Below are 17,801 nucleotides of genomic sequence, written 5' to 3'. Positions count from 1 at the left end.
ATACAGAGTTCAGCATAAAGTTGGCAGTAACTAAGTAGTAGGAGTGAACCACCAACACTTAGAGCCTGGTTAGGGAGAGAAATTTGACAGCATTGGTTTTAACATACCAGTAAACAAGAGAGAAGTTGATGGCCGTGATGCAAAGGGCAACCAAATAGTGCCAGCAGAAGCACATGGTGATAAACATGATATTGTCCATGTCTTTCTGGTCCCATTCTGGTGTTCCAAATGGGGGGAACAGGACAAATCCAATCTGGAGGAGTAGAGGAGAAAGTTTCTGGTTGATTATCTAAGAAGCAGCCCAGTGGTCTCCATGTGTTCTACGCTATGTCACAGCTCCTGCACAAAGTCTGATTGCTTCATAGGATGATTTAAAAATAGCTAAACTTTAGGGCTTTCATTTTATATGAGTACTTTAGTAAATACAGAGTGCCAGCAAGCTATTGGTGGAGAAAAATTGCATAGGTCAAGGGGTGGTGTGGGGATTAAAAGGTCACCTAGACCAGACACCATGCCCTCACTCCCCTGTACCCCTACTGTATCTGCTGCATTTTCAGACAAGTCACTTGGGGACTTTTCTTGGGTATTTCCAAGGGGACTTCTCAACCCAGACCATATGAGGAGCTTGAATGATACCTGCCAGAACCAGGTTCCTTGAAGAATGAGAAGACTGGTTCGGAAAAGCTCCAGCACAATATTATCCCGAATGATCACCTCTAAAGAGATACTGACACTCCCTCCAAACAAAGCGAACAGCAGAAGCGAATGGATGTGCTGGTCCAGTGGAGGTCGGTTGTGGACGTGGAAATAGAAGAGAAAACCTGTTGCAAACCAATGACAGCCATCAGAAACTTGCTTGTTTCTAGTTAAGAGGGTTCACTCTAGCTTTTCCCAATTATTGGAATTTTTCCCCCCAATACTTGTCTCAAATCAAGATTCTTCAGCATTCAGGAAGCCAGCTGACATGAGCACCGACAGCAAGCACATGCAGACTGCTAGTTTTGTGGGTCTCTTGAGAATCTAAAAGAATGTGTCTGTCTGCAGACTCCATGACAAACAATCCAGAGTACATGTAGTAGGTCAGCTATGGTGCTGGGTTGTAAGCAGTTGGATGAACAGGGGAACACATATACGCACATATAATGTCTTGAGGATTGATTTTTCTGAGGAAGGTCATATGTTAATATTTTAAATTTGGATACAAATTCAACTTGTCCATCTTTCTTCCCCGTGTCTCCAAGTTACCTTCACTGAATACTGCCATCGCCAAAACCAGCCTGTCCACCCCCAGGGGCACAGTGTTGAAGTAAAGGTAGGTGAGCATGTCAATGACTCCCGAGACACCAAAGAACAGGTACATGGTGCTGTGCTGCCAATTCATGAGCTTTGTCCATTGATTCTCATGGTAGAGGTGGAGGTGAGGCCCATCTGGAACAAACTGCTCGGCCAGGATCCCTGCCAGGAAGTAAAAATAAAAAAGGAGATGGCAAAGGTGTCAACAAGACAAACATGAGATAGCAGAAGTTGCCTGAAGACGTGAGCCAGGTCCAGATATGGGTGATAGTGGACAAAGGTCAGCAGACTGACTGCAAAACTACAGCCAGAGAAAATTTCTCTGAGGAGCCGATGGAAACATCTGGCCCTGGATGCTCCTTCAGGGTTTGAGGTTGGAGACACAAGGACAGAAATAGAACATACTGGTCCCCAGGGAGTTCCTCAGCAGAGATAACAGCATTCCCCATAGGTGAGAGTGTGACTGAGACATTGCTCTTCTGTTGTGGAATATGACTTTAGGCAAAGATGTATTATATTTGTTTATGCTGCATCTGTTTAACTATGAAGATGTGTTGCTGTTCTACCTTGCCTACCTAAGGCACCCGATCGCTCTAATAAAAAGCTGAGCAGCCAATAGCTAGGCAGTAGAGGGGTAGGAGATAGGTGGGGTTGGTGAGCAGAGAGAATAAGGAGGAGAAATCTAGGTTTAAGAAGGGAGAAGAGAACGAGGGAGAAAAGGCAGCCGCCAGCCAGCAGACTCGGACTTGGACATACAGAAAGAAAGAAAAGTAAAAGATCCCTGAGGCAAAACATAGCTGAAGAGAAACGGGTTAAATTAAGTTATAAGAGCTGTGGGGCAAGGGTAAGCTAAGACTGAGCATTCATAAGTAATAAGTCTCTGCGTCATTTTCTGGGAGCTGGTCGGTGGTCCAAAAGAAGGCCTGCTGCAATCTTTGGACATCAGTGAGCCAGGCAGATCCAAGAGAGGATGAGGCTGAAGGGACACGGAACAGAAGTCACAGTGGTGTCCGATGTGCAGACCTGAGAGAGGGTATGTGCTGGGGCTGCCATAGAGTGGGTACCCTTCCTCACCATAGCCCTGTGTTTAAAACACGGGTGAGCCTGTGAGGCCTCACAGTTTCCAGCCACGGTGCCTAAAGAGAGAGAAGTGAAGCCAGACTGAAGAAGCTATACTTTGGGGTTTCTTCTCTTTCTCTTTTTGCTTTGTTTAGTTTTTGCTTTTTGAGACAATCTCACTGGCAAGCCCTGGTGGCCCTAAACTTGCCATCCTGTTGACTCTGTCAAGTGCAGGGATTGCCTGTACCACTCATGGCTTTTGTCCCTTCTACTTTCTATCATGTTTAGAAGGCAGATTTGCCTTTATGCTTGGTATCCAAAATATTCTGGAGGAAGCCTGGAAGTGGCTCAAATTTGCATTCGCCTGTAAGGGATCAGGAGGTTAGTGAAATGGTCCAGGAAAGTGCCACTGATAACAGAACGGGAGCCCTGTGAAGTGGGGACTGTGTGTGCTCAGAACAGTGACTTGCTGGCATTTGGCAAGAGCCCTAGAGCGGTGCTGACCAAATGTCACTTTCACCCACTCAGGAGGGCAGATAAAATATCGCTTTTTTTCTTCTTTATTAAAGGGCAGTGTGCTTTCCTCACCATTAGCTCCACAAAGAGCCGTTGATGCTTGCAAGAAGTCCTGGCTACATCTGGCTTGCAGGAGGGGTTAGTGTCAAAGCTTCACGCCAGACAATGGTAGGCCAAGGACAAGCTGCAGATGGATCTTGGGGATCAGCTCGCCAGTGCCCCCAGCAGGTGTAGCTCCAGGAGCTACAACTTGCTACTGTTGTTACTGCCGGTCCCTGGAGCCTGCTGCAGAATGGTAGTGGGGGATTTGGTGAGAAAGAAGCAGGGTTAAAATCCTTCACAGACCTCTGAGGACTTCTCAACCTTTCTGTTGCCTGCCTTGTTGGCCTCCTTGAGGGTACCCTTCCTAGTAAATGCTTGCTACTCCTGGGTGGGAGGTATGACAGTGGGTTGCTGTTAACCACTCTTAGGTCTAGAAAGAGACTATTTGGGGAAAGATTATTTATTTTAAACTAAATCCTATTTAGTGTTTTCCTTTGTTTTAAAAAATTTACCCCCCATTTAAATTTGTATTTTCTGCCGGTTGTGGTGGCGCACGCCGGTAGGATTTGCTGAAGGAGGCAGAGGCAGGAGGATCACGAGTTCGAGGGCAGCCTGGGCTACACATTAAAAAAAAAAAATAAATTTGTATTTTCTGTTTTTCACGTAGTATTTGTTGTGTTTCTATAACTTCTGTAGGGCAAAAACTGGTTTACTTGGTAGTTTTTCATGGGGTATATACTAATGTAAGGTCCTGTTAGCTATTGGTATAAAGCTTCATACACAATGGCTAGTAAAATAAAACAGACAAGCAGTCACCTAAGATCATGCCCTGTTGTGCTTGCTAGGAAGACATCCATTCCATTTCCAGGAAATGGGTTGAAGGTTCTGGGTGTGGGAGGAGATACCATAGACAAAATTCTCTTCTTACCAATGATTGCAAACGCAGTCTTGACTGCACCTTCGATGATCTCAATGCGCTGTTGCTGCTGGCTCAGTCTGTTCTTCTTCAATCCCTTTTGATGAAAGTACTTCAGTGGGTACTTCACTGACCACCATAGCCCAAATATCAGAAAGAAGCTCCCTGGGAGAGCGTGGCCCTTGAAGTTTGCCATCAGTATTTTAGGACACCTAAAAGATGGGGACAACTATTAGGTAATTGAGTGATGAAGACATAAATACATATAGACGTGTGTGTGTGTGTATGTGTGTGTGTGTAGAGGCCAGAGGGCAACCTAAGGTATGCAGTGCCACCCACCTCACTTGAAGACAGGACTTGTTGGCCTGGAGCGCACTATGCTAGGCCAACTGGCCAGTGAGCTCTGCAGACCTGCCTGTCTCCCTAGCACTGTGATCACAAGGAGACATCAGCATGCCCAGCTGTTTTACATGAACAGTCTTTCCACTCTATAGTTTGAGCTTGAGTTCATCGTGGTGATCTCGCACCTTCTCTCCATCTTCTCTCTCTGTCTGTCCTTCTTTTGAAGGGGAAACCATAGCCTCTTCCTTCCCCCTTCCTCCTTTCTCTCCTTTATTTCTATCTCTATTTATCTCTTCCCTTCGTAATTACTTTACCCTTATACCCTTTCCAATATCCACCAAATAAACTCCATACTCAAGCTCTCTCTGTATGGCGTTATCTGTCTGTCTCCCACCCACCGCGGTCTCCCACCAGGGGATCTGCCAGAGTTGCATGAATCTTTCATTGGTTTCCTAAACTTAACCTTGTCCTCTGCTCTGCCAACACCTCACCAGGTCCAAGAGACACCAGACAGTTCCACACCACAAATCCTGGACAGGAGTTAAGCAACCAGATACCCCAGGACGTGTCCAGCACCCAGCTTTCTCAGGTCTCCCAAGACTCTGGAAGTTCACAAATAAGCAGGAAGCAGTCTTGAGAAGCTGATGTCCCCATCCCCTTAGCCTGCCATGCCTAACTCCTCGCCTTTTTATTAAAAGAGAAAGATGGAGATGTTATCATTCTGCTGATGGTCCCTGTCACCTGGGTACCCTATCCCTGATGGTTAATCTAGACAGGTGCAATTGAAAGCACAGTGCCATTTTCGTAAAACTGGGAAGGTACGTCATTAAAGCTCAGACGTGATGTGCTTTTACTCCGTTTGTCAAAATTCTGAATGTTAACGATTTATTTTGAAGAACGTGTTGTTTTCCCTTAGGAACTAGGTGGTGACTGAACGAACATGGAGGAAGGGAGACGATTGTTGATAGTAGCATGCAGGCTCACTGTTCATGTTCACAATGTGTAATGAACACACAGTTCTTGACTGCTTAAATTCCCCAGAACCAGCAGTGAAGCTCAGCAGTGCAGTGAAATCCTGTTCTAGCCTCTCCTCTCTACATTCCATCGTCTCTGGCTGTCGGGCTGTCAGGGAGATTGCCTCTGCCTGGCCTTTTAACCAGGACGCCTCATACAGACCCTCCTTGAATTTTTTTCATTTCTTCACCTTTAACGAAGCAGATTGTTTAACCATTGCTTTGCTGTCATTTTATTTTTAAGATTGGAGCTGCCGGGCAGTGGTGGCACACCCTTTAATCCCTGTACTCAGGAAGTAGAGGCAGCTGCAGCACCTCTAGAGTTCAAGGCCAGCCTGGTCAACAGAGGGAGTTCCAGGACAGGCAGGGCTGCACAGAGAAATCCTGTCTTGGGGGCAGGGGAATTGGAGCTGTGATACATGCCAAACTGGTTCACTGCCAGGCTTGGTGGCTGTAGTGGTGGAATGGGGGTTGATGATTCACTCATGGGGCCTCTTCCCATCTGATTTCTTGTTGGATTTCCTGTTTTCTTCTTATCGATATTCTGATTCCTTTATCAATCTATTCTATTGTAGCTTACTGTGCTTCCTTAAAGCAGTTATTTGGAATTGTGTTCTGATAATTGCTCCCTACAGAGGTCTAGCAAAACCCACTTCTTGTTCACTGTATGTTTGCAATAACCCCGACTCCTCCCCGATTCAGATGTATAAAATAAATGAGCCAAGTCTTCTGGCTATTGTTGGTATAACTCCGTCAGAGCACATTGCCCAAGAGCTCTTCTGTATGTGCGTCATTTCTTCATTTCCCATCATCCCAGTTAGACCAGTCTCTAAGGCTGTGCAAGGTCATGGTACTTTTGGTGTTACTTTCTGATTGAAAAATATATATATATATATATATATCAACCACCAATCGTATTATAATTCCTCTAAAAGAGTCCTTTTCTGACGCTTTCCAGAATTTTCTTGCTGGCAGCAGCTTTCAGCCATGCCTCTGATTTCATCTCTGTATGTTTTGGTTTTGTTTTGAAGTGGGGGGGTCTTATGTAGGACAAGCTGGCCTTGAACTGAAAATCTGGCCTTGAACTGAACATCTGGGGTCACACATGCTCACCACTATGCCTGGCTTTTTGGAGTTTCTACCTTTAAAACAATGTCAGTTGAACTTCTTGGGTCTATAATGTAAAGTTCTTCATCAAATTTGGGAGTATTTCACTTAGCATTTCTTCATCCCCTGCCCTCTTCTTTTGGAGCTCATGTTAGATAGATGTATGTGGGAAATTTAATATTTTCTCATGAGTTGCTGGCTCTGTTATTTGTCTCCATTCTTTTTTACTCTGATCCTCAAACTAGATTTTTAAAAAGTGTTTCCATTCAACGCAATGTCCATCAAAATCCCAGCAAAATTCTTCAAAGACCCCGAAAGAATGGTACTCAACTTCATTTGGAAAAGCAAAGAACCTAGGATAACCAAAACAATCCTGTACAATAAAAGAACTTCTGGAGGCATCACAATCCCTGACTTCAAACTCTACTACAGAGCTACAGTACTGAAAACAGCCTGGTATTGGCATAAGAACAGACAGGAGGACCAATGGAACCGAATAGAAGACCCGGATATCAATCCACACATCTTAGAACACCTGATCTTTGATAAAGAAGCAAAAAATATCAAATGGAAACAAGAAAGCATATTTAACAAGTGGTGCTGGCATAACTGGATATCAACATGTAGAAGAATGAAAATAGACCCATATCTACTATCACCATGCACAAAACTCAAATCCCAATGGATCAAAGACCTCAACACAAAGCCAGCAACACTGAACCTTATAGAAGAGAAAGTGGGACGTACACTTGAATGCATTAGCACAGGGAACCACTTCCTAAATATAACCCCAGCAGCACAGACACTGAGAGAAACAATTAATAAATGGGACCTCCTGAAACTAAAAAGCTTTTGTAAAGCAAAGGACATGGTTAACAAGACAAAACGACAGTCTACAGAATGGGAAAAGATTTTCACTAACCCCACATCAGACAGAAGTCTGATCTCCAAAATATACAAAGAACTCAAGAAATTGGACACCAAAAGATCACATAATCCAATAAAAATAAAGAGGAGTACAAACTTAAATAGAGAACTCTCAACAGAGGAATCTAAAATGACTGAAAGACACTTCAGGAAATGTTCAACATCTTTAGTCATTAGAGAAATGCAAATCAAAACAACTCTGAGATTCCATCTTAAACCTGTAAGAATGGCCAAAATCAAAAACACCGATGACAACTTATGCTGGAGAGATTGCAGGGGAAAAGGGATCACTTCTGTATTGCTGGTGGGAATGCAAGCTGGTACAACCCCTTTGGATGTCAGTGTGGCAATTTCTCAGAAAATTAGGAAACAACCTTCCTCAAGACCCAGTAATACCACTTTTGGGTATATATCCAAAGGATGTTTAATCGTGCCACAAGGACATGTGCTCAGCTATGTTCATAGCAGCTTTGTTTGTCATAGCCAGAACCTGGAAACAACCTAAATGCCCATCCATTGAAGAATGGATAAGAAAACTGTGGCATATTTATACAATGGAGTACTACACAGCAGAAAAAAATAACGACAGCTTGAATTTTGCAGGAAAATGGATGGAGCTAGAAAACATTATTTTGAGTGAGGTAACCCAGACACAGAAAGACAATTATCACATGTACTCACTCATAGGTGGTTTTTAAACATAAAGCAAAGAAAGCCAGCTTACAAACCATAATCTCAGAGAATTTAGACAACAATGAGGACACTAAGAGAGATTCCTATAGATCTAATCTACATGGGAAGTAGAAAGTAGAAAACGACAAGATCTCTTGAGTAAATGGGGAACATGGGGACCTTGGAGGAGGATTGAAGCGGGGGGAAGGCAAGGAGGGGAGCAGAGAAAAATGTAGAGCTCAATAAATATCAATAAAATAAAATAAAAAACAGATAAAATAGTGTTTCCAGTTACTTGATTCTTTGTCCCCTTTCTTCCCTCCCACCCCGTCTTTTCCCCTTCCCCCCCTCTTTCCCGCTCCTCCATCTCTACCATTCTCCCTCACCTTTGAAATAGGTCTCACTTTACAGCTACTCCTGCCACATTCTAGGATCACAGATGTGCATTACCATAATGTCCTGCTCTCATGGGTTCTTAACTTTGGTAATCATACTTGTCAGTGTTAGAATTTCCACTCTTGCCAGACAGTGGCGGTACACACCTTTAATCCCAGAATTTGGGAGGCAGAGGTAGGCGGATCTCTGTGAGTTCGAGGTCAGCCTGGTCTACAAGAGCTAGTTCCAGGATAGGCTCCAAAGCTACAGCGAAACCCTGTCTTGAATAAAACAAAACAAAATAAAATGGAATTTCTACTCTTTTTTGTAGTTTGCAAGTCATTTTCATTATATTTTCCTTTAATCCTTTAAACAGTTTCAATTCTCTAAAGATACTTTAAAAAAATGGCATTGAAGTCTTTGTCTATTAAATATAGCATTCAAGCCCTTTAGAATTTGGTCCAGTTTCCTTTGTCTTTGATCGCTGAAGTAGTTCATCATTTACTGTTTCTTTGTCTTGCCCATTTTTCTGTAGCAGCTCTAGACTAACTCCAGTGACTTGCCTGGATTATGGAATCTGTCTCCTGCATGATGTGCAGATTCCATCTTTGCTTGCCTATAATTCTTCTCCTTTAATTTATTAACTTAATTTCATAAAGGTTACACCTGTTTAAAAAGAGATTTATTTATTCATGTAATATATATATATTTGAGAGTTTGCATGTATTCCTGCATGACAAAACATAGTATCAGAGAGAAGAGGGCATCTGATCCCATTGTAGATGGTTGCGAGCTGCCATGTAGGTGCTGGGAATTGAACTCAGGACCTCTGGAAGAGCAGTCAGTGCTCTTAACTGCTGAGCCATCTCTCCAGCTCCATAATGAGGATTCATGAATTCTTTTTTGTTTGTTTTTTGAGACAGTGTTTCTCTGTGTAGCACTGGCCATCCTGGAACTCTCTCCAAACCAGGCTGGCCTTGAATGCAGAGATCCGCCTGCCTCTGTCCCCGGAGTGCTGGGATTAAAGGCATGTGCCAACACTGCCCAGCTCATCCTTATTTTCATTGTTTGGGTAGAGGTTTGCTTGAGTACCTTAATTCTGCATGGCATACAGTCTATGCCAACCCATCTGTATATGGGTTAGAGAAGGCCAGCTTTCCTGTCTTCCTAGACCTTCATTTATTACTCGAATTACTCAGGTCCCCTCAACATGTTAATAGGGGATGTGTAGAGAGATTTTCTCAATCCTTTTATATAACTTGATTGCAAAACTCCTTGCTAAATTCCTCATTGGTCTGGTGCTCACCATGAGTGGGACTGCAATGACAGACTAGCAAAGCTGTTTTTTTTTTTAAATTCCTCATTCCTGAGTATTCATTATATGTTCATTTCTCATGCTCAATAAAGCCAAAAATTTTTCAGCCCCTCAACCATCACTTGGAATTTAGTCTTTGTGTGTAAGCATTTTCATGGTCAGCTAATCTTACTTAAAAGTCATCAACTGAACCAGTGTGTTATCTATGGGCATTCATGTTCTTACCTGAAGATAGAAGCTTTCCAAGAATAAATGCTTCTCGATTTTTTGCTTACAATTGATAGCTTCTAATAGCTTCTAATTCTATGAAGTGATTGGTTTTGGCAGATTTATCTAATGTGTAGAATTAGATCTATCTTTCCCCCCTCTATTTGCAGGTGAAAATTACCTACCATATCTTCATTCTGATATAGCTGCAAAGGCTCCTTCCATTATTTTGCTTAATGGTTAACTCAGTTTCTTGTTAAGATCAAGCCTGTGATACTCCATTTTATTGACTTTAAAGGTGCAGAAAAACCCGCTTTGCAAGCGCCTGGTGGAGCTTTGGAGACTAACTGGCTTCTCCTTTTCCCTGGGCCTCCTTAGTTTTTCTCCTGAATAGATTATGTAAACGCTGAGACCTTATCTGCATCTGTGTACCTGGTACCAGTTTGCCAAGCTCTGCCCTTGCATTTTAATTGGCCTAAAGTTCACAGTGGTGCGAGGCAGGCCTACATGGAAGGCTGAGCACCTTGACCCGATTGTGGGTAGAGATGGAGGGGGGATGATTCCTCCCAGTCGCAGATTAATGGCTTACCTCTCTGGATGAGCTGCTTTGTGGAACAAGTGGTAGAGTTTATAGGCCGAGCCAATTTTAGTAAAGAAGAAACCAGGCAATGACTAACTTAACTAGAAAGAGATTTCTAATAATTTGAATAAGTAAATAGATTAAGGCCTCAGTGGTCTCCTCTCTAGTTGAGGTCTCCTTCTCTTGTCCTCTAAGGGGAACTGCTTCATTAAAAAAATAATGAGTCCTTTGATTATTAAGTTTTGTTTTTTTCTCAACATCATATGTATGCTATGTATTTTTTTTAAAAATAAGTACCAGATAAAAAAGTAAGTACTTCAGCAATGTGCTTGGTGATATACATAGGAAGAGTGGCCACTACACAACAGAACTTTCCCAGTGGAGTGAAAGGTTCACCAACAGGGAAACAAACACAAGAAAATGCGCTCACAAAGGGATAGTCCCAGCTTTCTTACTTCAATACATGTTCTAACCTTTTATAATCATGACCCAGTTTTTCAGGGATGGCAGCAGTGAGAACTTGCCTAATGGTTTAGCCAGCAGTCTCCTTCTGTTTCCTTATCTAGGAAGATTGTTAGAAGGACATTACAGCTGGAGTGGTGGGGTTGGCTTCATTTTCTTCTTCTCCTTTTTACTCTTTTCCCCAGTCTAGGATCCTGAAATCCATGGATGAAAAAGTAGAAGACATGAGCAAGAAAAAGGATTCTCTGGTGGGTTTTGGTTTTGCTGTGGTCTAGTATTTCCTCAATGTGCCCTAATTCCTCCCTTTTGGGATGGTAATGTATATTCTGGGCCATTGTATGTTGTGAAGTGCAAAAATTGCCTTTTTGATTTTGCATGAAATCATAGTTATGAGATTGCCTTGAGTCTCAGAAGAGACTTTGGACCTTTAAACAATGCTGACACTGTGAAAGACGATGGGGACTTTTGAAGTTGAACTCAAATGCATTTTGCATTAGGATATGGCCAGGGAGTGGAATGTGGAGGTTTGAATGAGAAATGCCCTCTATAAGCTCTGATACTTGGGCCCCAGTCGTCCCCAGGTGCTAGTGCTCCTTGGAGATGCAGGTGTAGCCTTGCTATAGGCAGCATGTCACTGCAGGCAGCATGTCACTGCAGGCAGCATGTCACTGGAGGCAGCATGTCACTGCAGGCAGCATGTCACTGCAGGCAGACTGTCACTGCAGGCAGCCTGTCACTGCAGGCAGCATGTCACTGCAGGCAGCATGTCACTGCAGGCAGACTGTCACTGCAGGCAGACTGTCACTGCAGGCAGACTGTCACTGCAGGCAGACTGTCACTGCAGGCAGACTGTCACTGCAGGCAGACTGTCACTGCAGGCAGCATGTCACTGCAGGCAGACTGTCACTGCAGGCAGACTGTCACTGCAGGCAGACTGTCACAGCAGGCAGACTGTCACTGCAGGCAGACTGTCACTGCAGGCAGCATGTCACTGCAGGCAGACTGTCACAGCAGGCAGACTGTCACTGCAGGCAGACTGTCACTGCAGGCAGACTGTCACTGCAGGCAGCATGTCACTGGAGGCAGCATGTCACTGGAGGCAGCATGTCACTGCAGGCAGCATGTCACTGCAGGCAGCATGTCACTGGAGGCAGCATGTCACTGGAGGCAGCATGTCACTGCAGGCAGACTGTCACTGCAGGCAGCATGTCACTGCAGGCAGACTGTCACTGCAGGCAGCATGTCACTGCAGGCAGCCTGTCACTGCAGGCAGCCTGTCACTGCAGGCAGACTGTCACTGCAGGCAGACTGTCACAGCAGGCAGACTGTCACTGCAGGCAGACTGTCACTGCAGGCAGCATGTCACTGCAGGCAGCATGTCACTGCAGGCAGACTGTCACTGCAGGCAGCCTGTCACTGCAGGCAGACTGTCACTGCAGGCAGCCTGTCACTGCAGGCAGCATGTCACTGCAGGCAGCATGTCACTGCAGGCAGACTGTCACTGCAGGCAGACTGTCACTGCAGGCAGACTGTCACTGCAGGCAGACTGTCACTGCAGGCAGACTGTCACTGCAGGCAGACTGTCACTGCAGGCAGACTGTCACTGCAGGCAGCATGTCACTGCAGGCAGACTGTCACTGCAGGCAGCATGTCACTGCAGGCAGCATGTCACTGGAGGCAGACTCTGAGAGTTTATACCATCACCCACTTCTAGTTTGCTTTCTGCCTCGTGTTTGTGGCTGAAGTTCTGATCTCTCCGCTCCCTGCTTTGACTGCCTGCTCTCCGGCTTCTCCCACTATTATGAACTCTCCCTCTGGAACCATAAGCCCAAGTAAACTCTTGTCCTATGAGTTGCTTTTGGCCATGGTATTTTATCACTGCAACAGAAAGTGACTGACAGACACACTTGGGGATAATTCTGTCACCACTAACCACCCCAGACTAGGGATGGAATTCAGCGCACAAGAGAGGCAAACCCTCTACCATTGAGCTACATCCCCAATCCTAATAAGTCCTTCTTATTGTTGAATAGTTCACTATATGAAACCCAACTGGTTGTATAGTCTGTTAGGCCTGTCACAACAAAGTACTGCAGTGGGGGTGGGGGTGTTGAACAATAGAAATTTGTTTTCTTACAGTTCTGAAGATTAAAACCCAAAATTAAAGTTGTGAAGTTATGATTTTTTTTTTTTTGGTCTGGGACCTCATTTCTTGGCTTATAGATACATGTCTTTCTTCTGTCTTCATCACATAGTCTTCCCTCTGTGTGTGCTTGGGTTCACACATTCCTGCTATAAGAACTCGAGTTGTGTTAGAGGAGCGCTCACCCAGTGACCTCATATCTAACATAATTGCTTCCTAAAGGCTCTACCGCCAAATTCCACCTTCTAAGGTACTAGGAATCAGGACTTCAGCAAATAAATTTGATGGATGTAGTTTGTTATCACATCCTGCCTAATTTTCCCTTCACATTTGGGAAGCCTTCTCACATGCGAAGTATCTTCACTTCTTCCCAACAGTGTTGAAGTCTTAGCCCATTCCAGCCTTGTGGTGGTTTAAATGAGAAGAGTCGTATAAGCTCGGAGATTTGAGTGTTTGATCACGATGGAGTGGTACTATTTGCCAGGACTAGTAGGTGTGGCCATCTTGGAGGAAGTTATGTCATGAGGGGTGGGCTTTGAGGTTTCAAATAGCCTGTTCCATGCCCAGAGTCTTTCTCTTCCTGCTGCTTGCAGATCTTGATGTAGAACTCTCAGTTCCTCCTCCAGCGCCATGTCTGTTTGCCTCACACTATTCTTCCCATCATGCTGATAGTGGACTAAATCTCTGAAGCTGTAAGCAAGCCCCAATTAAATGCTTTGTTTTCATAAGAGTTGCCTTGATCATGGTATCTCTTCACAGATAAAGAACACTAAGACACACTTTGACTCCAGAACCCCAGGTAATCTCCTCGGCTGGCTGTGGGTAAGACTTAGAAAACTCTGCTCCACCTGGGATGCTTTAACACAAGAAGTTACCTGCTTTCTAAATAGGCATAGAATGAACATTGCCATCACAACAGGAGGGACCATAAAGAGGAAAGTTGTGGGGTCCCAAGCAAGTCTGAAAAGTCCATTAGCTTTTAAGGCTTCAGAGTAATCCTTTTTGGCTTGATGGTGGCAGTGGCTCTGTCCTTTGGTCACTAGCTGGGGGATCCTTGGCCTTCAGAAACTGAGATGACCTCATCTTCTAAAATGCTAGGAGTAGCTTTGCCAGTTAGAAAACCCAGAACTTCCAGGTAACTTCTAGGCCTTAAGCAAAGGGGATTGTGAACAGGGTAGAAAACAAAACTGGGCCCCTGCCAGACAGGGTCTGTCTAAGGCAGCCTGGCTGCAATCACAATCAGCCCTCTTCACTCCCCTATCTTGTGTCTGTCTGATCTGTGTCATATAGCCAAAGACATGCAGGTTTCATAGCACAGGCCATGTATTCAAGCCTGATTCCTTTCAGTGCAGGACTTCCCGTTCCTTCAGAACATTTAAGAGTAGCACACTGGCTGGTTTTATGTCAACTTGGCAAAAGCCAGAGTCATCAGAGAGGAAGGAGCCTCAGTTGAGGAAATGTCTCCATGAGATCCAGCTGTAAGGTATTTTCTCGGTTAGTGATCACTGGGGGAGGGCCCAGCCCATGATGGGTGGTGCCACCTCTGGGCTGGTGGTCCTGGGGTCTGTAAGAAAGCAGGCTGAGCAAGCCATGGGAAGGAAGCCAGCAATCAGCAGTCCTCCATTAGCTCCTGCCTCCAGGTCCGGCCCTGCTCCTTGGTCATGGTGTTTTGTTACAACAAAACCCTAACTATGACAAGTTAGGGTCATAGTTGGTTTTTCTGGCAGAACTGAAGCCTCTTGCCTTGGACCCCCACCATGACAGCTGTTAATAAATACCTTACCTGAAGAACAATTTGACTTTTGAGTCCCCATGTTTCCTCTCCCTTCTTCAAACTAAGACAAATGGAGACAAATCACCCCGTGGGAGGCTTGTACTTGTTGTGTTCCCTACATCCATATTTAGGTTTTTTTGTTTGGCTAAGAGCTTGAGAGGCAAGCCTCAATGGATCCTCCTGGGTAGGGGCCTCTTTCAGCTCTTCTCACCCTGCTTTCCTCCTGAAGCTTCTCCAGGTCTTGGGTTTCCCTTCCCCCAGCTTCTCATTCCTGTATAACCCTGCCTTCGCAGCTCTCTTAGCTCTCTCCCTCTTGGTCCTCTTCTCTTGCTCCCCACCCTCCTTCTCTCATGGCCCAAATCTACTGGCCATTTTTGTGTACTGCTTTCTCTCCCTACTCTGGACTCTTCCAGAGGCCTTTGGCTGTACTCTCCTTCATATCTACAATGGCTTACAGAAATGTCTTCAAACGACTCATTCTCCTCCTCTCTTCTCTCAGGGTGAAGCTCTCTCCAAGCTGAGGTGGACTTCATGAAAACTCTTCTTTCACACTTACTGAGGAAGCTCATGCAGAGGATTCAACAACAAAAAGGTCTCCCTTCTCTTAATCATGTTAGCTGTCCTTTGAGTTTCCTGATACAGCATTCATAATTGTGTAGACCTGCTGTTATATATATGTCCTTGGCAATTGTTTTGATATAATTGTCGTTATATGTTTTTTTTATATCCTAAGGGGAAAATGAAAAACAAAATATGTGGCCTCTTTATAGATTTTAAAGTTTATTGAGTACTATTGGTATATGCTTAATTTTAAGAGCATACATGTATATGATTGTTTATATGAGCATTTTAAGATTATTTCTAACTGTTAAAAGCAGATTTTACAAAGCCCTTATTTTTGTCAATCCAGGATAAGATACAACTCTAAAAATTTTTAAAATCTCCGAAAAATTACATTTATTGTGTGTGTGTTCATGCAAGCAGGCACATGTGCATGTGTAGACACACATATGCCACTGTGCTGGGGAGTCAATGTTTGGTTGGAATCTCCAGCTCTCCCCTGCCTAACTGAAAGGCTCCATTCCTGTCTTTCTCTCCAAACCCTGCCCTCTCAGTGAACCAAACAAAGAAAGGAACCAAAGGAAAAAAAATCCCACCCTAAAGTTCTGCATACTTGGTGGCTGCTACAGTTTCCTCCCCTGAAGTTGCCAGCAGTCCAAGACCTTGTCTAAAGCAGTCAGTTTTTGACTGTACTTGGGCACAAACCCAGCTTGTGGTGGACACGTCATCATCCCTCACCTACAAACTATATAAACTCCCTGCTTTAGTTCAGGAGAGTGACTTCTCCAGCCTTGACCTCTGGAACTGGAGAACTCACATGGGAGTTGCTTTGCTCAAATAAACCTGTTCTTTTACTGTGTCAGTTGGGCTTAATTTGGCTTATTGTGTCATCAGAGAACCCTATTATTGGGGTACAGAAAACCTATTAGTCAGGACAACTTGTGGGGTGCCGTCGCTCAGGGATCAAATTTAGCTGTCAAGCTTTGTGGTTATAAGCAAAAGACACCGAAACCACTGAACTAGAACAATCCATGGGTAGAAAAAAAAGTTTGCTTTAGGAATCAAATCGCTAGGCTGTCCTTCAGGGCTCAGAGTACAGCTGTCAGCAGGAAAAGCCTTGTCAGTTTTAAGGGGACAGGTAGCTGTGGGAAGAGAGTTTCTTACACTGCGTAAAGATGTATAAAGACATCTTAAGAGGTCCCCTAAAACCTCCAGGCAATATAGGCCTTGGCTATAATCTTGACTATCCTTCAGAACTTGATGTTCCTCCCTATTGCAGAAGACACTGGGGACTTGAGTCACAGAACATGAAGAAATAAATCTAGTGCTCATCTGGAAGCTTCGTCTCTACTGGCTAGCCTTAATGAATATAAAATGGATGTAACGATGCAGCATAGTAATACAGTGATGACATTGCTAGACCTATAATTCAATGCATCTCTCAACCCTCATCTGAGAAGTTTCTCCTTGTGATAGGTGGCAATTAGTGAAGAGATCCTCAACTGGTTAAATGTGTGGAGGAAAAGAGACTGTGGCGTGCTTAGTCCCAGATGGGATGTACATATCACATTCCTTACACAAGGCTCAGGGAATCCTCTCAGAAGAGTGGGTGGAGAGATTGTAGGAGACAGAGGTGCTGGATAACATTAAGGAAAACATTTTTGCAGGCACAACAGGACAGTCGTGCATATGAACTCCCAGCAATTATGATAGTGTGTGCACGTGACCTGTTCAAGCTCAAGCCAGACAAAATCCCAGCATGGAGGAGGGAACATGGGCACCGAAATCCCACTACGAGCTGAGTAGCTGCTGGCATTTGTTATCTGCTGGGAGAGAGCTGGTTTTCTTTAGTGATGTGGGTTGCCCATGCTCCAAGGCAGGCCTTACTTCCAGGTGTAGTTGGGCAATACAAACCAGACTTGATCAAGGTGTTGGGGGATGGGGAGAGTTGGGTGGGTAGGTAGAGAGCACAGATATGGCCAAATATATTGTATGGAATTCTCAAGGATAATATTACTTGAAAAAAATGAAGACATCTTGAGATTTTTAATCTTAATATGTTTCATTATATAATTTCTCTTTTATGAACTTCAACTTTAATTATATAGCCATATAATTATATTATATAGTGTTCCATTATATAATTTTTATTTTATGCCTTAACGTTAATGTTTTGCCTGTGTTTATGACTGTTAAGCATTTGGAAAGCATGTGCGTGTTGTTGTCTTTGTTTCAAGTACAGTTTTCTGAGTTATCACTTAAAATATAATTAATTGTGTTATTGAGAAAGAGATATTTTCAGGACAAGAAAGATATAAAAAAATAGAAAGGAACTGTCATATAAGAAAAAGAGATCTAAAGCCATAGATACGAATTTTATTGTTGGTAAGGAAGATTAGTGAAAAAGGAAAATGCTTTTGGATGAGAATAATTTTATATAGCAAAATAAGATTTGATCCTAAAAGAAAAGATTATTCAAAATGAAAATATATTAGGC

At 43.8% G+C, this 17,801-nt stretch overlaps 1 protein-coding gene across 1 annotated transcript in view; it reads right to left on the bottom strand.

Moving 5' to 3' along the window:
* The window catches only part of Tmem45b (transmembrane protein 45B), a 44,830-nt gene that overhangs the window by 2,187 nt on the left and 24,842 nt on the right, over positions 1-17,801 (bottom strand). Inside the window, exons 2-5 of the mRNA XM_075966437.1 lie at positions 3,839-4,038; positions 1,246-1,455; positions 637-821; positions 108-253 (exon numbers count right to left, since the gene is read on the bottom strand). Coding sequence (XP_075822552.1) covers positions 108-253; positions 637-821; positions 1,246-1,455; positions 3,839-4,022 — 725 coding nt within the window. The 5' untranslated portion in view covers positions 4,023-4,038. The remainder of the gene's footprint in view (positions 1-107; positions 254-636; positions 822-1,245; positions 1,456-3,838; positions 4,039-17,801) is intronic.

The sequence above is a fragment of the Microtus pennsylvanicus genome, chromosome 3 (genome assembly GCF_037038515.1).
Source record: "Microtus pennsylvanicus isolate mMicPen1 chromosome 3, mMicPen1.hap1, whole genome shotgun sequence".
NCBI lineage: Eukaryota > Metazoa > Chordata > Mammalia > Rodentia > Cricetidae > Microtus > Microtus pennsylvanicus.
This window is presented reverse-complemented; position numbering and strand designations above follow the sequence as displayed.